At 36.7% G+C, this 22273-nt stretch overlaps 1 protein-coding gene and 1 long non-coding RNA gene across 2 annotated transcripts; one reads left to right on the top strand and one right to left on the bottom strand.

Moving 5' to 3' along the window:
• Window positions 1-666: 666 nt before the first annotated feature.
• LOC148965045 (uncharacterized) lies at window positions 667-20544 on the top strand. Its single transcript, XR_016150650.1, has 3 exons — window positions 667-1031; window positions 1540-1700; window positions 20352-20544. It is a non-coding gene; the product is annotated as an uncharacterized LOC148965045 (long non-coding RNA).
• On the bottom strand, window positions 11488-14596 carry LOC148965046 (uncharacterized). The gene is made up of 6 exons (XM_089127856.1): window positions 14487-14596; window positions 14016-14211; window positions 12876-13129; window positions 12773-12795; window positions 12561-12577; window positions 11488-12441 (listed from the first exon to the last, which is right to left on the bottom strand). The coding sequence occupies exons 2-6, from the start codon at window positions 14203-14205 to the stop codon at window positions 12386-12388; spliced, it is 540 nt and encodes a 179-aa protein (XP_088983982.1). The 5' UTR covers window positions 14206-14211; window positions 14487-14596; the 3' UTR covers window positions 11488-12385.
• Window positions 20545-22273: the final 1729 nt, after the last annotated feature.

A 22273-nucleotide genomic window follows, 5' to 3' on the forward strand; every position in this document is an offset into this window, starting at 1 on the left:
CAATATGAGTGTGAGTAAATTGTCAGAAGTCTCATTTTTGGGTGAACTACCCCTTTAAGCAGGTCAAAGATTTTACACAAGACGAGAGTATGGAAAAGCACATGGACAAGATCTGAAGGGAGAAATATATGAAGGAGAGGCCGCTGTATTTGCCAGCTTTAATTTGATCCAGAGCCGCTCTCCAAGACCCAAGGAGACCGAACAAGACACCATTTCAGCCGCGTGCCAGAGAGAAAACGAAATTTAGCAGACATTCAGCACAAACCAGACCTAAATACAGTTGTTCTTGATTTTCTGGACAATGGACGTGTCTGTAGTTCAGTAGCCTAATACACTTCCTAGGGAGTCACATTGTCAAAATGGTAGAAAAACTCCTAGAATTCACTTTAAAAACAAATAGGCATCAGTTACTCAGTTTTACTTGCCAGAGATCTCATTAGGCCTTCTTAATTCTTCTTAAATCTTAAAAAATTGGAGATGAATGAAGACAAAAACACTATTCTGAAGGGATTCGTTTTCTACACCACAATTAGGCAATTTGCATTTAGCATCAACAAGGCCCACGGGAAAAATTGGTGATCAGCAGGTGGGCTGGATGGCGCGATTTCACTCTGAACTTGTTCTTTGATTCTGAAATGCTGATCCAGGAACTGTGACAGATTACAGCTGATTATATTTGCTAAATGGACCACCCACACTGAAAGACGAGTCATCGCACACGCGCTAATCAATTCAAGATACCTTTAAGCTCACAGACGAAGAACTGATCGCACTCGCGCATATTTCTGACTTACTGAATGCAGTCCACAACAGAAGAACAGACACATCTGCTTTCTTCTTTTCTCTCCCCCTCCCCACGGCTCAACCTCTTCATTCGCTTTCTCTCTCTGTAGTGGTTTGAGAAAGTTCCAGACATTCCTGACAGGATTCCGCTCGGCAGCAGCACAGCCAGTCAGCAATGAATTCCAGCAGGACAACGGCTAAAAATAGAGAGGACGATTTGAAGAAAGAAGTCCTGAAAGAAGTCCATGGTAGGAAATTATTATCATATCAATAGTAGAATCATAGAGATCACAAAGTTCTAAGTAGAAAATAAAATAAAAAAATCTAATGAAAAATAAGTGACTCTTATTTACAAAAAAAACAACAACAACATTGTAATCAAGAGGGTAATCCATCGACCATAAGTTGAAGCCAGCTGGGTGCCGCCATCTTGTAGCAGAACTTCACTTGAGTTAGCATTTCCATTGACTCCATTCATTTTGGCGTCACTGTTTTACAGCGAATAACTTTACATCTGAGGCGTTTGAAGACTCCATTAGTCCATTATTTATTTCTAAAGAAACACAACAATGTATGAAATGCTCCATTACCTTGTAGCTTATGTTATGGCTTATCTCTGTCGCACAGTAGAGAGATGGACAGTTGGTAGTTACCGTATGGACAGGAGGAGAAGCTAGCGGGCAATCGGGGAAACATGGAGGCAAAATGACAAAATAATTAATCAGAATACCTAGCAAAAGTTTCTCCTGCTTCTAGCTCATGGACAGCTCCTACTCACACTGTCCGCCTCTGCAAGTTTCGGAAGGGAATGATTCAGATTTCTCATGCCACAGCCACTAGAAGACAGACGCTTCGCTTGCGTCACATCTACGTCGTCAAGCTCTGTTTGAGTCGGTTTGAGTCTGCGCATCAGGAACGTAAGTACTAAAAAATCGCCAAAAACAGGCTTCACTTGTCTCAGTTGAGTTCCAATGAGATGGCGCTGTCCACTTCTTATACTGTCTATGATTGTACCACAATATTTCAAATACACATTGTTTGTCTCTAGGCTACTGTGAATGTACCCTTATAAAAAGTACTGTGGCTTTAACGTGGTGTCAGATAGCTTACTATGGTTGAAATATAGCCTACCATGAATATTATTTTATAATTTTAAATTTGTAGTACTTTTTAATATAGGTTAATGAATGGTCACCATAATATAATTCAACAAATAGCACCATGGTAGCTACATGTCCAGACATGTACCTTTGCAAAAATACTGTGGCGGTATGGTACAGTGATAGATTGAGATGGCTATACTATGGTAGGTTACTTGAAATATATGCTACCATGGTACTAAAAATAATACCACATAGTATTCTAGTACTTCTAAAAATGCCATGGTCCCAAAAATGTGGTAAAAGCATGGTACATTTTGTCATTATGAATGATTACCACATTCATATACCAATGTATTTACATGGTATTCCAAGGCCTGGTATTGCCACAGTAAATTGAAAAAAAGTACTATAACCTTAAATACCATGGCACTGAAAATAATGCCATGTGCTATGGTACAGTATTGCCATGGTTGTTCTAAGAATACCATGGTAATACCATGGTACATGTCCAAAAACCATGGTAGCATGGTACTTTTTGATGTAATCCTGAGTAATTATGATATGTAGTACCATTGTGTATATATAAATCATGTACTGTACCATGGTCGTTTCATTGTACTCCATGATCCTTCCAAGAATACCATGGCAGTATGATGGTAGTTTTTGTATTACATTATCATAATATTACCATCTGATACAATCAATGAGCAATGGTACTTCTACAGTACCTTTGTTGTAAGCTCTAGCATGTGTCTGGCTGGCTGTAATTCAGTTTCTGAGCTCCTGCTGTGTTTTAACCAGTGCTGTAAATGTTCAGTGAGGAGTATCACCACCAAAATATTCACAGGAAGACATCTCTATCCCAGGATAAACTCCTGTCCATCAACTGAAGAGCTCTTTCCTCTGAAACTCTTTTCACACCCATTGAGTGTGTTCAGATCTTCTACGGATGTTGGGAAGCCTTCATTTCCTCCATCAAACCACTTGTGCTCCATCTTTTGATATTCTTCTTAAAGCTGCGGGAAACATTCACTGATGCATAAAGAGCTTCATTTCTCTCGTTGGTGGAGGAAGAAAGAGTTTTTGGAACATCTGCCCTCTTTTCAAGAAGGAATGGAAACAGTTTTAAAGCAAACACTTGGGGTTGCAGCTGTGTTTTATTTGAGTCATTGATTCTGTACAATGACAGATAGGCATTAAAAATGGCCATGTAGTTCAACGAACTGATTCTCAGTGACAGATTTGTTTACAAAACTGTGAATCAGTTCACTTGTAGAGTTTAAAATCATTCAATTATGCATAGTGTTTACACTACAAATGCAATTTCATTCTGTTTGGTTGGTTTGAATGATTAAACCAAAACAGAGCATTTTTATACATTTTTAGGGCTGTTTACTTGTGATTGGGATGATAATATTGGGTCATTAAAATACAGTTTATAGGCCAAATAAATATATGAAGTAGATAATCTACTCTTTGTTTCTGAATGCATCGCCCAGCTACAACAGCTTCTTTTATCCTTCTTTCCATTCCTCTCGCTTTCTCTTATTCAGCTCCCTTTCAAATAAACTTTAACGTCCTGAATCTGAGCGAGGAAAAGCGTTTATGCCGAGAGCAGTTTGGAAACGGTCTGTGAGTGGAATCTTTGAGATTTTATTTGTGGGAAAGCGCTAAAGAAACTGCTGATGGATTCTACATGCCGTAGATTTAAAGCCGAAGCTGAGAGCGTTTGGCATGTGAAGACTCTAGTTAACCTTCATTCAGGCGGGATTACAAGCATGGCCTGATTTGAGCCCAGCCCATGATAAACGGGGAAATAGAGAGAGTTAGCCATTGGAAAATAAGATGTGTGACTGATTCGTCCTGTAAAAAACTGTAGGGTTGTGTTCTTTAAGAGCTCACTAAAGCCTCACAACATCAAGAACCAGACTGAGGCTGTATTATGTGTCCCACACCTCTTTCTTTTCATTCCTTGTTCATAGCGGAATCATCTCTCGAATTTCTTTTTAATTTTCATTTAAAGGGGTGATGAACTGAGAAATCAAATTTTCCTTGAGCTTTTGACATCTAAGAGGTCATCATATAATAAGAATATCCTGTAAGTTTCAAAACTGAAAACGTCCTTGTTAGTCCAATAAAAGCTTTTATTAACACCAGGCTCAGCAAACGATTTATTTTTCAAAGTGGAGCACTATGACGTCAAAGAGGATAAAACACCACCCCCGCTGTAGAAGATCAACGCCTACTTCAACACCCCCGCCCACCGATTTGCGGATTACACGCATAGCTAAATAACATAGATGCCTACCTCGTGATGACAAACCGGATCGAGCTACCGAGCAATACAGAATATTGTACAGTGCCTGGTTGTGGAAAAAGACAGTAGCTCTGGATTCCAATAGGACTGCATGGATAAACTTTATTTTTAATGACGATCCAGCTGATGAGGTAAAACATCGTCCATCTGTTCGCTTCATTTCACTGAGGATTGTTTTGTAAACAAGACTGGATTTGCAGACCAATTAAGAGTAAAGAACGGTGCTGTGCCGTCTATATTGGATCTGACAGGAATTATGCAACACACAGACTCTGGGTCGAACATGTATGGGCGAATCATTCCGGTTGCCATTTTACAACACGACGTTTTCAAAACAATTTTCCCCAAGTGCACCGACGGGTGAGTCGAAACTCATTATAATATGCAAAACTGTTATCCACTCACAGCAGTGGGCGTTTACTTCCAAGTCTTCAGTGTGAGACGCCCATACAAATCCAGCGTTTTTCAGCTAGGCTCAAAACTAGGGTAGAAAATAGCCTATTACTTGTTCATTTTGATGTTTTTGAATGCAAAAACCAAGCGAACGTCATAAGTGGACCTCAGACAACAATATAATAAAATTTAAAAAGCCAGTTCATGACCCCTTTAAAATGTCCTTATTTCAGTGAAGTTGAATATTGATTTAGAAATTATGTGGGAGGGACTAGTTTTTCCTCAGGAAAATCAATTTAAATGTATTTTTGTTCGATCATATTTTATCATATAATATATTATTGGGATTTTACGATGAAATGCAATATTTATACAATATTGTATGAGCTATTTTTCCCCCATTAAAATGAATATAACTTTTTATATAGGTTAAAATAGAGTGAAGGCCTTTAACATATCTGAATCATGTCCATGATTTTTTTTTTGAATGTTCAAATAGCTAATGCGACAAAAGTCACCAAGTGTGATCCCATTCTGATGAAGCAAAAAATTAAATAAAAAAAATAAAATAAAAAAAAAACATAAAATGTTATGGCCAGTTCTGACCGAAAAGGGAGAATCCACAAGATATTAAAGCAATCATATATATTAAAGCACACGATAAACCAAGCTGAATGTGCAACATTGGTAATGAAGAATGCCAAAGACAGCGCCCACTGGCTGTTTGGAGGTTGCATGAAAGGCTCACGCCACAAAATAGACAGACAGAAGCCCCGGTGACCTGGCAGAGGAGGAAATAGAAAGAGGGATGGGGTTCAAGGACACTCAGCTGAAAGCCAGTAGGGTCTTCGTGGTGGTCTCTACCTGTCACAGTTAAAGGTTTATGATGCCAGATTTGGCCCTTGTGGTTCACAGCTCTTGTAAAAATCTGTGAGGTCACCTCTCTAAAAACACACACAGAGACTTTATCTCTTTTCCATGAGGTTACAAAACACACATGCATAATTACTCTCACTCAACCTATCTCTGACTATCCTGAGTGTTTGCATCTAACATGCACGGTTGCACAGACCAGGCTTAAACCTACACTAAAATGCATATTTGAGCTGTTTTTTGATCTTAAAATATGTCAGTGCCATTGTTGTGTCCTGGTTTAATCTAAGCCCTGTCTGTGAAACCAAGCCTTAATAAATGGGCTCAGCAATTTTAATTATAATAGCTAACGTTCTAAGAGGATGGAAGCCGATTGTGACTCTCTGAAATACATTATTTTATGCAGTAACAGTCAATTTCAAACTTTCTACAGATTACATCGCTCCGCCAGTAGGTGTCAACAAGCGACTGTATGAGTGAATCATTGAATAGGTAATTCAACCGATTTATTAAACAACAAAATTCATTAGGTCTGTGCGACTTGAAGTGGCGCTGCTCAGGCCGATCAGTGTTTGACATCAAAGTACATCGAAAACTATTCGAAAGCATACCGTATGCTCTCGAAACGCTCTCTTGGAGCTTTGATGTGATAAATCGATTAGTTTGCGAAGTGCCGAACACACCTGCGTCCGAAAACTTTGGCTGACTTCTAAGGCAGTGTCACGGTTTAATGATCTACAGCAAAATAGAGAAAGCTTAGGTGAAAACTAAGCTATTATAGTCATTTCTTGCTAGAAATGACATCAAAAGTGAAAAACGGTCCGAAAACTTACTGTGGCGAGCATGACGAGGCCGAGGGCCGTGAGAGAACGATATAAAGTCAGAATTGCGAGATATAAAGTCAGAATTGTGAGATATAAAGTCAGAATTGCGAGATATAAAAGTCAGAATTGCAGAATTGCGAGATATAAAAGTCAGAATTGCGAGATATAAAGTCAGAATTGCAGAATTGCGAGATATAAAAGTCAGAATTGCGAGATATAAAAGTCTGAATTGCGAGATATAAAGTCAGAATTGTGAGATATAACAACACTATCTCACGACCAATTCGTACAAATTCGACGCATGATTAAAAAGTGTCTAATTCGTACGACCTCACTCGTACTAATTCGTACGATTTGTCTAAACCCAAGTGATGGTTAAGTTTAGGGGCGGGGTAAGGGGTAGGTAATTCGTATGAATTCACACGAATTGGCCAATTCGTAAAATATGTACGATTTAGCAAAATCTTATTAATTCGTACGAGTGAGGTCGTATGAATTGTTACGAATTAGCCACTTTTTAATCATTCGTCGAATTCGTACGACTTGATCGTGAGATCGGGTTGGATATAAAAGTCAGAATTGCAGAATTGCGAGATATAAAAGTCAGAATTGCGAGATATAAAGTCAGAATTGTGAGATATAAAAGTCAGAATTGCGAGATATAAAAGTCAGAATTGCGAGATATAAAGTCATTATTGTGAGATATAAAGTCATAATTGCGAGATATAAAGTCAGAATTGCGAGATATAAAGTCATAATTGCGAGATATAAAGTCTGAATTGTGAGATATAAAAGTCAGAATTGCGAGATATAAAGAATTCAATCAAAGTCAGTCATGCCACCGGCCTTGCGCCATTCCCTCACGGCCCTCTGCCTCGTCCTGCTCTCCACACTTATATTTACACACACTGACCACCAACCGCAACATTCAGATGTCATCTTTTATTTTTGACTTAACTGTCATGGAATGGATTGTGGGATATCAAAAGCTGCGAAGGATACAAGGTAAATAGCGATCAGATCTCAGGAGACAGAAAGTGAAGCTAACATTGAATTCGGACGTGCCTCGATGCCTTCATAGTAATGTGTCCTCTGAAGGCAGCATTTCTAAATAGGGATGCAGCCCTATTGATTTATTAAATCATTCATTAAACATTTTCCTTCAAAAATTCAGGAACTAATCATGAATCATTCAATCATAAAGGCAGGAATCAGTTGAATGAATGATTCAGTGATTATTTCATTCAACTGAGTGTCTTAAAGGAGTAGTTCACTTTAAAAAAAAAACTTTTCCTGATAATTTACTCACCCCCATGTCATCCAAGATGTCCATGTCTTTCTTTCTTCAGTCGAAAAGAAATTAAGGTTCATTTGGAACTTCCGTGTCATTTGGTTCATTCAAAACTTCGAGTCATTTGGTTCATTCAACGAACGAAATTAACGAAATGACTCGAAAAAAGATTTGTTCATTTTGATGAACGAGTTCGAACAGAAGAGTCACGAACGTGCATCACAGAACAGAGCAAGGCGAGCATTTGTGCTTTTTTATGAGCGATCGTTTCTCCTTATTCATCGTCTGGTGTCGTTTAAAGCCCTTTGAAGCTGCACTGAAACTCTCATTTGGACCTTGAACCGTTTGATACCCAGTGAAGTCCATTATATTGAGAAAAATCCTGGAATGTTTTCATCAAAAACCTTAATTTCTTTTCGACTGTAGAAAGAAAGACATGGACATCTTGGATGACATGGGGGTGAGTAAATTATCAGCAAAAGTTTTTTTTAAAAGTGAACTACTCTTTTAACACTGATTCATTCAGGAAAAGAGTGGCTGCGTGTATGAATGAATCATTGAATCATTTCATTTAACCAATTAGTTCAACAACATAGGAACGCCATTACTCGCGTGTTGCATGGAAATCCTGAGTTGTAACGGATTCTTCTTTGGCTTAATTTGGAACTATTACAAAGATAAATTTACAAAGCGACTAAAATTCTAAATATTTTATGGAACTGTTGTGTAAAGCAAGATCACTACAATCGTTCTGTGCGTTTTTCAGCAGTTTTTCAGATTTGTGTGATTCAGCAGCCTATTTTCCCCTAGTGTGAGCGTGTGAGAACCGCTATTTTGGGAGGGAAAGTTTAAGATACCATCTTCCTTAGCTGTCACGAAGGGAGGAAAATATCCCGATATCAAAGCTAAATTGGCCTTTCTGAAAAGACCCTTTATGACGGATGGCGCTCTGGCCCCCTTTTCTCTTAAAAGGGAGGGATTTACACTTACTCTTCTGTAAAACAGCAGTGAAATTTAGCTGGGAAAACAAATGAAGAGATAGTCTTTGAAAAGCAATCCCTCTCTCAGCGGTCTGACCCCCCTGTCGCTCGGGCAGACTGATGAAAGATTGCCTCCTCCTTCCCCTCCTTCCATCGCACGCAACTCTCGGGAAAACCTGAGAGGAGGAGAACAGGGCCAGGAAGACAGATGGAAGGAGGTGGTGAGACGAGAGAGGACAGGAGATGCAGAACGAAGGAACAAGATAAGGAATGAAATGTTCTCGGGATAAACAAGCAGGTGACAAACTCAAAAGTGTTTTATGTGCGCCATAGCGTTAACAAACGGTTATGCAAAATGAATTCCTGAATTCAAACATCCCCAGATTGTAATTTTCATAAAGTGATATTTTGATTGGTTATTGCTTAATTTTTAAAATAAAGAAATAAAAGGTTTACTGAAATATATTAAGTAACCAAATATTTATTTAATTGTAACAGTAAAAATGATATGATCAAAAATTTATGACATCATAATTATAAGTTTTAAACTTTTCTAAGTTATAAAAGAGTCAACTTTATATTTTAAGTCAGTTTAATGTAATTTAAGTTGAAATGACTTAAACATCCAAGTTGATTGTACTTAAAAAAGGCAGCAACTTTTTCTTATATATATAATATAAAATAAAATGTAATAAAAAAAACAGTATTTTTTTCTATGTTACAAAAGTAATTCATACATTACAAAAACTTTAAAACATAATAATAATTCATAGGATATATATATATATATATATATATATATATATATATATATATATATACGTATATATTCAAGGAAAAAACACATTAATTTGCCGGTAAGAAATATTCATGACTAGAGATTTTTTTTTTTTCCAATTGAATTCATTTCTATCCAGCTGGAGGTTCCTGGAGGTTCGAACGCTGTTTCTCCACACACGGTGTGAATGAAGGCCTGGATCTCGGCCAGCTCTGGTTCTCAGTTGATTTATGCTGGTCTCTATCAAAACATCAATGCTGAGAGCTTTTGGGCTTGTCTTCGCGAGCACCTGCAGGCTGCTTTTTGCCTCTTTAAGTCTTTGAGAAGTTTAATGTTTAAGCATTTTAGTCATGAAAACATCAAAGCTGGTAATAAAGGGCTTCTCGCTCTTCAAACAGCCATCAATCGCAGGGTAATCATAATCCTGCAAGTGTGCTGAGCGGCAGAGATTAACACACTGCCTTACATTCCTTACGGCTGACTTCACCCCCTCAGACTTTACCTTACAAAACACAAACTCACAGCTCTGTATCTCTCTTTCAGTGTTCTGATCTCAAGCTGGTGTCATGTTAGAAGCAGATATGTTAGCTCTGTTGCAAACCCTTCTGAACAAAGACAGTCTTTTTTGGCATCATAGAGATACCCAATGTAAAAAAAATTGTTGACCAGCAAAACTGTTGCCCTATAAGACAGATTGCATGTAGACTGCATGTATCCTTTGTGTGTAAGGCATATGCACTCAGAATGCATTCAGTGAAATTTGAAGACTCATATCACATTCAAGATAACATTTTAAGATAATATAGGAATAAATTGTATTCAGAATTAGATGAAAAATGAAACTATACACAGCTAATTAAATGTTTACTTTGATTTTACTATTTAGGTCAACAGTATCATGTTGGGTGTTTCTTTGCCTCAATGTCATGCATTAAAATCATGCATTGCACACTTCGCTTTGGGTTATCCCACTGAGAATAATAATTTTTTTGTTATTTTGTATATCTGGAACTCATTAGTAAAAAGAAAATAGTATCACTGAATTAACTGTATTCAAATTAATACATTTTACTATTAAATTGAACCAATACTGAACAAACTTGAGATGAATAATGACACTATTGTCTTTTTTGAGCTGCTTTACAGCTTAAATATTTGTCGTATTTGCCCAAGCTTAGAAAATTAATTCTGGCGTTTTCCTGTTCATTACTGTGAAGATGATTTAAAACAATCTTCATTGTAAGCACTATAGAAATAAAGGTGTTTTGACTATTAGATTTATTTAAATAAATATGAATGAGAGATAGATTGTGTATGTGTGAATTACTTGCATCTGCGCAGTGTCTCTTTAAGCTGTGATTTTAATTGCTTAATAAACAGTGGTGTTACCATATTTAATGAGAAATATAATGTAGCTTTTCAGTAGCAAAGCCATTTTACTGATACAAGTCATAAGTGCGTCACTGTCACTAAGTTTCCGTGCTCCTAATTTGGCATTCTACACACACACACACACACACACACACACACACATAGTCAGTCGCTCACATTGTATGACTCATGTGTGTTCAGTTTTAACACAATCATTCCAATCTAATCAAACATAATTTTTGTTAGCCTAAAATGTTTTTGTAACATTTTCCAAGCACAGAGACGTGTTAAATCTCCAATACTTTTATTCAAATAATATGAATCAAGTATATGTCGTACAATTACATTTTTACTCTGATCTGATTTTTTCTATTACAGTTTTTTTTATTCGCTTTGGTACTATTTTCACAAGTAAGGTGTACATTTTCAAAACTCTTAGTACAAAAATCCAAACTGATCACATTTGTAACGCAGCTAGTCATTCTTTCAAAACCTGATGTAATGCTTTCAGTCAGTTGCACATGTTTTCAGTCCACATAATAATTATTTCAAACACAAGATTATTGTAATATGTAATGAGAACATTTGGTTTAATCACTGAAACACAACAATATGATCTTCTTTCAGTTTAGTACTTTTAACAATCAGTTCATCCAACAGCAAACAATGCAAGATACATGTTTCAAATTGGCCTTAGAAGTGCTGAAATGAATATGCTACAGTACTATAAAAGACAGATTACACAGTTTTACTGTAACATTAGGCAATACACTTACAGTACCCAACATTTACATAATCTATAATTTCCAAATATCCATCATATATGTAGGCCTAATCAAATGAAGGATCAATGAAGACATCCTTTACAATCATTTAGGCAAATTATACTTTTTATTTTTCAGATATAATTGTAATATAGGTATACTTTCTATAATGAAATGTAACTAAAGAAGAACAAAACATAACATTTAGTGCACACATTACAGTACATAGTGGCCAATTGTGGTCAGACTGTGAAAAAAATTGTGAAAAAATAAAAAATAAAAATAGCTATAACGAGTATTCATCATGTGTGGTTACTGGTTACATGTAATTTAAATATTCATACAAACACACATTTTATTTCTGTAGTTCTCAAAATCCATATACTGTATATTGCTGAAATGAAAATCTATAGGTTTACCAAATGATTAATTGATTAATCATTAAGATCTGTTGGATTAAATAATAGACAAAAGTATTAAACTGAACAAAAAGAGATGCAAATCAAAAGTTTGATAGTAAGAGCTTTATGAAAGGCAGTTACTGTGAATGAAACAATAATGTAGATGAAACACTTATTTTGTGTTGTGAAAAGGATACTTTGTGATTGTGTGAATTGTACTAACACAGTTGAAAACATGATGAAATGTTTGAAAAAAGTGCACTTTTGATGATCTGTTGTGATATTTGCACTAAGAGTTTTGAAAATGTACACCTTACTTGTGAAAATAGTACCAAAGCGATTAAAAAAAACTGTATTTATTTATGCTACATATGAATTTAATGTGAAGAAATCTTTGTTAATCTGTTTCAAAGTCACAGGTCAACAAAAAAATCTGCAGTTAAAAGCATTACAAATGTTAGATTTACTTTGACATCTTTTAATGTTATTTTTTATGTTTCATTTTCTTTAATTTTGTTTTTTTTGTGGTAACATTTCTTGCCCTTCTTGTTTGCTGTTCTCATCTAGAAGAAAATAACAAGGATAAAAAGATCAATAAGATAATGTAGTGTAAAAGTAATGCTGTTTAATGTAGTTTAATGTAAATACATTTTTTCCAACACAGAAACAGGATATATCTCACCTTCATCCATTGGCTGGCTGCAGAAAAGATTAAAAAAAAGAACAATTTCACATAATGATGATGACATCTGATATAAATATTACCTTTAGGACTTCTCAAAAATAATTGTAAAATTGTCAATAGATTACTGTTTATTAAATTTAATAAAGAATGTGCCACAAACAATAAAATTCCAATTAAATGGTGGGAAAAAAAGAGATACTTCAGCATACCTTGGCATTGGCCCTGGTGTTTCCTGCGGAATTAAAAGTTTAATATTTTCAAAGATCAATGACAAGTTTACTTATAAAATTGATAAAACTTTCATTTGCTTACCCCCAGCAGTCTCAGCGCAAAATGCAAACAGTTATTATTGAGCAAATTATATTCTCGGCTATCATCCATCGCAGCGTAAATCTTCTCCTGGAGGTCTCGAGGGGGGCCAGTTTTTAAACGGTAAACAAAGGTTATTTCACCGCACATGAATTTCTTCACGCTTACTTTGTCCACTTGTCCAGTATGTTGTGATGATGATGCTTGAGACACTGAAGATAACCAGAAACCACTTGATACTGGTTGGTTCGGATTGGCTGAAAAACACACAGTAAATTAACAAATAATACTAGGCTGTGGATGTGTTGGTGATGTTTCAGTATAATTTTTTATATTGTTTTTATATTTAAAAAATACTGAAAATTACTCTATTGTTTCATTGTGGTAGAAAATATTGACACACCTAGTTTATTTGCAAATAAGTGTAACCCTCACTGCCTTACATAAGTAATAAGATGTGCACACAGATTCACAAAAAGGAAGACATTTTGTTAAAAGACACACCATATTGCCTTGAGTAACATGTTCTTGATCAGTGTTTTTCAACCCTGAACACTGATTTCATGACATTAAAGCCATGTGATTGGCTATAAACACATGATCCAAGCTGAGCATTATGCTTTCACCAGAACTACAGAGGTTGGTATCCCTCCATAATATGAACTTCTCTGCTTCAAGACCTGAAATAGGTGTGTCAGATGCAAGAGACATCCAGAATGTACAGCCCATTCTCACTCCCAAGGCGTCACCTAACTGACACCTTGGGAAGCATTTGACCATGCTTCAATATCTGACGCTTTAGGCGCCCTTTAGCGTCAGTTAGATGACGCCCTAGGATCGCGTGTACCCTACCCCCACCCCATATCTAAACCTAACCGCGTCCTCTAACTGACGCTTTCCTTTAGCGTCAGTTAGATGACGCCGTAGGATCGCGTCATGTAAGTGACGCTAATGCGTCGAGGCACTGCAAACAGCAAACAGAAAGTAAAGCAGCAAACTCAATGGCTGTAGAACTGGCAGAGAACAATCAACACAAGCATTGTTAGATTATATAATTGTTTGTAATTTCATTAAGAACATAACAGCCTGTGCCATCTAGAATTTTATGACTGAAATATTGAGAAAGATTAAAGAGCTCTGTACCTGAAAACTGAATGACATCATTTTGTCCACAGAAAACTCCAGCATGGTAAAACTTTGAGCCAAGTATTTTCCTAAGAAGAACATCTCCCATCTGAAGATTTAACTCTCTATGATCTGAAGAACTCTCTATTAGTTCGAATTTCTTGTGGCATCCGCGCATTAAGGCCACAGCGTTTTCGAGAGTGTCCATTGTTTTCTAAAATAAAATAAAAAATACATTAAAAAGGTGATTATTTATTTACAAATTAAAGAAATCGGTGTCACTTTAGGTGTCCTTATTTACTATCTACTTGCATCAAAGCTATGTACAATGTGAAATCTGAATTACTTTGTTGTTCCATGTAATTTTTAGTTTAATTGTAATCTTCAACAAGATTTTTTTTTCAAAACCGTTCTCAGTAATTCACAGTGATGTTTTGAATCCATGTAACTTAAAAAAAAATGATACTAAAAAAATTTAAATATACTTACAAACAAGCTTTTTAAGAAGTCCGGTGGAGAGGTTTAGATGATTTGTGAAATCTGCATGCAAAACAAAAAACCTGTTCCAGTCCTCTCCAGATCAAATCAGTTCTTTTAAGTGGGCGTTGTCATGACACGTTTACTTTCTGTTTTCTCTTCATTGTCACAATGGAGACAAACCTCCATTGTGCTCAGAGTATTATAAAAGTGAGTTTGACAAATGTGTCCTGGTGATTGTAAAAAAACTAATTGTATTCTCTTACAATCAAATTCCAATTGAAATTATGCATCATTTGCTTCCTCATTTCAAATCCAGTTCAGCAGAACAAATTGCGATTGCATTTGAATAATGTATTTACAGTACGTATGGCTAAAAAATTATTTTTAAAAAATCAGTCTTTCAAATTGTCCAAGATATAAAAATCATGGCTTATACTGATTTTGGTTCATTTATCAGAATTGTGAGGAGGTCGTCAATACCAGGAGAGATTTATCTGTTAGCAGTCACGTTCATCTATTCTAAATGGTGAAATTTAGTTATCATTATAGCGAGGCTTAACAAAGGATAAAAACTAGATAGTGGATCTGTGGTTAAATCAAAGTAAGAGTTCAATTTCATGATTGAGTTCTAGTCTTTTTTATATAATGAAAGTGAAATCTGATCTGTATAAAGTATAGAAAAGTAGAGGCAGGATCTCAAGCTTATTTTTTTTCCTGAAGGTCTGTGTTCTGCAATGTCAATGTGTCATTTTATAGATAAAGAAAGATAGAGAGAAATAAACTATATTTTTAATATTTTCTTCAGAAGTGGTAATCATTTGCAAAACTTTGTAATCCTTGGTGAGAAATTAACCACCAGAATTATATTCCTAGGGTGGTTGCTAAGGTGTTGTTGCTATGCGGTTGCTAGGGTGGTGCTTTGTAGTTGCTAAGGAATTCTGGGTGGTTGGTTTATGTAAAAACTTCAGTCTGTCAGCTTCTTCTCTGTCCTGCGCATCTGGTTCTGGCACATGCTTAAGCCACATATTCATTGTGTTGCCTGGAAGGAACAATACGTTGTTTTTTTGTGATCAACATTTTTATTGTTTTCTTTTGGGGGGTGGGGGGGGGGGGGTGGGAGGTGGTTACAGACATCTCCAGAATCATATGTGACTAATGAGAAAGGAAAAAAGAATAAGAAAAAGAAAAACATCAAAACATCCCAATGGTAGTGAATGGATGAGTTGGACAATACATATAATAAGACAAAACATAAGACAACAGAAATATGTTTGGCAGGTACAGTTCACATCAAAGATTGCCTAGCTGTTGTCCCTGGACCAATAAATAATCCTAGATGAGAAAGAGTTCCAAGCTTGTACAGTCGCTGGTTGCGCCTTATTGAGTCGTGCAGTTGTATGTTCAAGATTGACAATGTTGACAAGGCTGTGGATCCAGAATGATTCCATTCACATATCCGGAAAGAACCAGTTTTTCAAAAAGATGAATTTACATGTAACCAGAAGTTAGAAATAACTGGACACTCCCAAAACATGTGTAAAAATGTTCCAGGTGAAGCAGTGTTACATATATGACAGTTGTGAGTAGGTTGTAATTTCATCTGGAATCTCCTATAAGGTGTGATGTAGGCTCTATGTATTGTTTTGAAGTGTATTAGTTGGTGCGCTAGGTTCTTAGTTAGACTTAGGTTATACCATATTCTTTCCCAATCTAGGTTTACATTTAAACTCCCCAACTCCCTGTTCCATATGGATTCAATTGGTAAAGTTTTGGCCCTATGCTGAATCAGTGCACTATATATTAAAGCGACAGAAGGTCTGCCCAGTGATGGTGCAATCCATTGTAACATGGGATGTGAGGGGAGAGGAGAATTCCAGGGAACTCCATACCTTTTTAATGCTGATCTTAGCTGAAGATAAACAAAATAAGAGGACGCAGGAAGATAAAAACGTGTTCTTAAATCTTGAATGGAGCAGAGACCTTGAGTAGTATATCACCTAAAGTATTCACCCCAAGGGATGACCAGGATGGCTGATTAATTGGTTTGTTGCCACATAATAATCTCTGGTTATGCCATAGTGGCGTGTTCCAACAGAATTTAGGTGGGCCGCCCATCCACCGTTCTGCTTTTTTCCACACTTGTATAGAGTTAGCAATAATGGGCCCAAAACTCTCTTTTATTGTTTTGTTTGTTACACTAGAGAATAGGATATCTTGCAGTTTGTGTGGTAATATTTTAGCAGATTCAATCAATCTCCATGCAGTGGTAGACTGTGGGTCTACCTATTTGCTGAGTGCCCTGATCTGAAATGACCAATAATAAAGTTCAACGTTTGGTACTGCTAGACCACCCAGCAGTTTGGGCCGTTGCAATGGAACAATACGTTGTTGAACAATATGTTGTTGTTGTTTTTGGCAGCGGCTCTTCATGTTCTTCTTCAAGGAACACTTTTTCCACTATATATAAAAAACCTTTGAGCAAAGAAAGGGTTCAATGACCAATAAATAATCTTTCTTTTTAAGAAAGTAGGTATGTTTAAAAAAAAAAATGCAAATATATTGCTATGTAGATTGATAAGAAACATAACGTAAACCTGTTTGTGTTCACTGTCTTGATTTGTCTATTCGTACAGACTTCTACAATGTTGCTGCCACTGGATTTTATACATTTTTTTGTACAGTAAATGTGTAGGCTAAACGTGTTCCCCCTTTGAGTCGGTCGGGATTTGGCTCACATTACAAGAGTGTTTTTATTATTTTTATAGGTGTGTCTTTAGCATTTTCTTCAACCATGTAATCTCTTGTTGGTTCTTTTTAGTAAGAGTTCAAAGAAACCATTCCAGCTCTTAAAGATGGATTTCTCTTCAATACTCAATCCTGTAAAACAATCTCATAGGTCGTTTGTGCAAGCAGTGTATTAGAACCTATAGTTTCATCTATGCTGCATTTCCTCATCTAAAAGACCACCAAATATAAATCTGGAAGATGAATGAATCAAAATAGTTATAATAAGCCAGAAAATGATCTTACCTTTTTGCTCTTGCAAGCTGCGTTTCCTGAAACCTTTTTAACACTAAGCTACGTTGTTCTTAAGTTACACCTTAAGCTGTACCTTATCGTTAATACGTATTTCCCGAAATGTTCTTAGTTAAGTATACCTTCTGTAATACGTTCGGAAGGTTGGTCTGGACCACTACCTTATCACTGTTGCAGTTGACAGTGTTCAATTAGGCTAATTTAAGTATTTTCATGCAAAGAATACAATTGTCATTACACTGATTGTTGTTAGATTTTAGAGGTAAGTTGGTGATTTTAGTGCCGTCTGAATCCATATTGTCAGTGTTTTTTCTCACCCAACCCGCGTATGAATCCCTGGCCAAATTAGGCTATCTAGGCCTACTGTTTTTTGACAAACAGGTCGTTTGGTAATTTAAAGTCCCCGTGAAATCAAAATTGAACCTATTTACTTTGTTAGCGCATATTACTAGTCTTGTGGTGAACAATTAATCCGTGCAAGTAAAAATATATTAAAAAAATGTTTTACCTTGGTAATCTTTAATCAAAATCTGAAAAGTTACTTCCGGTCTGGAACGGTTTCTTTTTCTGATGACGTAGGTTTCACAGTTTGGGTGGGGAAACGCTTAACCACTCCCCTCAAACCGTTAGTTTGCTATGAGCGAGAGATGGAGAGGAGGAGCGCTAGAGTAAAACCCTGCCCTCTGTTCAATATTCCATTTCACTTGGAAATACGTCACAGCACTGGAGAAAAATCGTTTGCAACTTCCGGTTCACGGGGACTTTAATGTCCGTCTGAACGCACAGGTCTGAGTTTACAAGAAGATATTCAAAATCCACTGTTTAAATCCTTTTTGATCCCTGCAGAGCACCGTACCCAAGATATACACTTCTATTAATGAAATGCTGTAAAATATGTAAAAATTATTAATGGTTATCATGGCAGCAATATATGATACAATTTTAAAATATATATGCTAGGCTATTATAGTTTGGATTATTTTTTATTACTATGAGTCCTAATAAATGCAATTTCATCTATTTCTGAAATGCTTCTTTTATAAAGAACACCGCTTTATCATATAATGCAGTGAAGCAGCCCCTGCATGTGAGAATAATTGATTCTCAAGCCATCGATATCAACCAATTCAACACCATCGCCACGGACAGCAACTGGTCACGTCGCACGTATGTGGGCCTATATCTTAAGCAGCTTCTTATCGGGGAACACATCTGGTATAGCCTAACTTTAGTTGAGTTTTTGTTCTGAGGTAGAAAATGGATAATTCAAATCAATATCAAATAAAAAAACGACTGAACGAATGATATATGGGTTTATAACTAGAGTCTTCATATCGGGCAATGTTAACAGAAACAACGTTAAGAAACAATGTTATCGGGAAGCCCAGAAGTTCATCAACATAGTTGATTTCTTTGTGTTAAAATTTCTTGACAACACCTGCAGAGTTTGTGTCTGCTTCTTCTCTGTCCCTCTGCATCTATTTTCTGTTTTAGTTTTTGACTACTGAAATGAGGCCATGCAATGATGGGATGGGATGCAGATTTAGTTTTTGTATTGCTCCTTCCAAATCAGTTTTTCTTGATGTGTATTCATGTATTTAAAGGTTGTATCAGTGATTCCAGGTCTTTCAGAATTCTCCATGTTAGATTCTCAATCCCTGTGTGATGTGGTTTTAAAAATGAAGGGTCTCACGCTTAGAGTCTGTCTTTGCATTGGTGTATCTGACTCTGCTTTGAGCTAGTTTAAGTCCTATTTCTCAGATCGCAAACAATTCGTTGTGTTAGGTGGCTGAAGATCTGAGGTTGGCATGATAAAATTTGGTATTCCTCGGGGTTCAATTTTGGGTCCCTTACTTTTCACTCTTTATATTTTTCCTCTTGGCCAGCTCTTGAAGTCTCTAGGTCTTGATTTTCTTTTTTATGCGGATGACACCCAGATATATGTTCACTCAAAATCTGATGTAAATGTGGCCGTATCACATCTTTCTAACTGTCACAGTTCACAGTAATTAAAAACTGGATGTCTGCAGTTTTTTTTATGTTTAAATAGTGACAAGACAGAAGTGATGGTTATTAGTTTGCCTCACTATTTATGCAGAGTGTGCAACATGTGGATGGCTCGATAATCCAGTTCCAATCTAAATTAAAAAACTTGGGAGTAATTTTCGATTCTAATCTACTTTTTCTATTCTACATCCCTTTACCAGTACCGAAACATACCTATATTAATAAGCATTAATTAGTAGTTTGTTGAGGCAAAAGTCTTAGTTAATAGTTTGTTAATAGCGTGAATTGGACCCTTATCTAAAGTGTGACCCTATTTCATTCTTAAAAATTTTATTCAACACACTTAGTTATTTGTTATTAAACCGTTAATTTACTATATATTTACATATGCTATACATAGTGGTGAATTAATCATCAGTTATTTGTGATTGTTATAATATAGAAAGCATAAATTGTTGTATAATTTGTTGTTGCACAAATGAGTCGACTTCCATGGAGGAGATTGATTCTTGTATGGCACCCTCAAGAACTTATGCTTATTAATATAGGTATGTTTAGGTACTGGTAAAGGGATGTAGAATTTCAGTAAAGGGATTTCTGAATCTGACATATCAAATCTTAAAGAAAGTAATCTGATTCCCATGGAAATCAAAGGCCCATGATGTTAGGTTTGTTGATTTGTTGATTTTGAAGGTAAGAATCACAATTGCATTACTTAATTTGTTCTTGCATATTTGAAGAAAATATTTACTGTTGTACTTTTGTAAAACCTTGTCCATGTATTTGATCATATATGATGTACAGATCTACATATTACTTTTTTTTTTTTAGCTCAATCAGACACTCCACAGACAGGACAGACAGGACTGGTGAGTGCAGCAGCATTTGGTATAGTGCGTGAAGTTGTGAGGAATTTCGTCAAAGAAAATGCTTGCCATGTTCTCCGTCTGTGCTCTGGCGTCAGCAAAGGCTTCTCTGAACCAAAGTACAATGCTTTGACAAATAACTGTCTGCATTTCGCAATGCAAATGTTGGGGGTAAGCAAAAACACATTTTAATGTCTTACTCTAACAACAATGTTCATTAACAAAAAATATTAAGTGAAACTTTCCTTCTCTCCACAGAAATAAACATCTCTTCAATGGTATTCTGTAACATCAGTGCCTTTGACACATCTATTCTCTGTGTTCCCTTTTAACATTTGAGTCAATATAACTCTACAGAATGATTAAAGGTTTTTGTTATTTTTAAAAACAATTCCTCATTTTTCAATTCCTATATTTATTATATATATATAAAAAAAAAGATTTCAAGTATTTTGTAATATTACTGTAAGTAATATAAGTGTGCTTATTTTGTCCGTTAGATCGATAGAGACCCCATAGACCCTCCCTTTGAAGACCTCAGGACAGAAGTGGTTGAAAATGGACAAAAGAGACAGATTAAAACACCAGGTTTAAACTGGAATGTGTCTTCCTCATCTACTTGTGATCAGATTGACCAAAAAACATCTTAATACCAGATGTAAACAGGGCCAAATTCAGGTTCATAGCTTGAGTGTGAATTTGAATTGGTCAGGGCCCACAAGTCTATTATATTGGCACTTTTCCACTGCTGGTATGGCTTGGTATGGCTCAGTACGGTTCGGATCGGCACGGTTAGCACCTCATTGCAGTACATGAAATCCAGGTGCGGAGTTGGATCCAGATCTAAGGGGTGGAGATGGGTAGGATTAGGGGTGGGGTTAGGGATCAGGGAGTGACGATGGGTAGGATTAAGGGTGGGGTTAGGGATCAGGAGGTGGAGATGGGTAGGATTGGGGTGTGGTTAGGGATCAGGGGGCGGAGATGGGTAGGATTGGGGTGGGGTTTTCCTTTATTTCAGACCTCTTGAAAGGATTTTATACATGTAGACCAGTCATTCCCAAAGGCGGGGTCCCGGCCCACAAGTGGGTTGTGGGAGATTTTGAATGGGTCGCCAAGTCGAGCACTATTTTTCAGTGTGCTGTACATGCAGGGCTATTCAATTGGCGGCCCGCGGGCCAAGTGCGGCCCGCCAATCATCTCCATACGGCCCGAGGGCACCCCAACCTCCCTCCTCCGATTTTCTGGTGGTGCGGCTAAATTTGGTTAGATATGCGCGTGGCCGCATTGGCGCCTGCAGCTGGACGACTACTACGTACTGTTACTGTGTGTGTACCATGAGCGCTCCGACTGACCTGAGAGAAACGTTTACAGCAGAGCCATGTATTCAGAGAGTTGCGACACGCTTTGATGTCGCCGCAAGGCTGTCACGTGGTTCATGGAAGCCCCAATAGTTCCAAAACAGACGCGGGCTGTCATGTTCTTCAATGGACAGACAGCAGCGATTTCAATATTAAACGGTGAATATAAAATAAAACGCACACCAAAGTACTTTTTTTAAGCTTTTATTGCGTTTAATTAATGTCAGTGTTGCATTTGGAGATGCAGGGTGACAACTTGTTTTTTAGGCTATATTTTTGGAGGGAAAAGCTTGTGTTCATGTTCGCATTGGTAGTTGCACTGGCTTTAGCGGCTCTAACTTAACTTTTCCATGTCATTCATCTGATGATGGACGTCTCATTATATTTATTTTAGCACAACTGGGATGTAGGTTATTAATTCCCGTGATCTTGCTTATAAATTCCGATTGTGATCACGCAAAGACCCGTTGACCGGTGGTCCTTTAAGGATAACAATCACGACAACCAATGTAAAATATAAATAATTACG

The sequence above is a fragment of the Pimephales promelas genome, chromosome 25, assembly GCF_988280905.1.
Source record: "Pimephales promelas chromosome 25, fPimPro1.hap1.1, whole genome shotgun sequence".
Classification (NCBI taxonomy): Eukaryota; Metazoa; Chordata; class Actinopteri; order Cypriniformes; family Leuciscidae; genus Pimephales; species Pimephales promelas.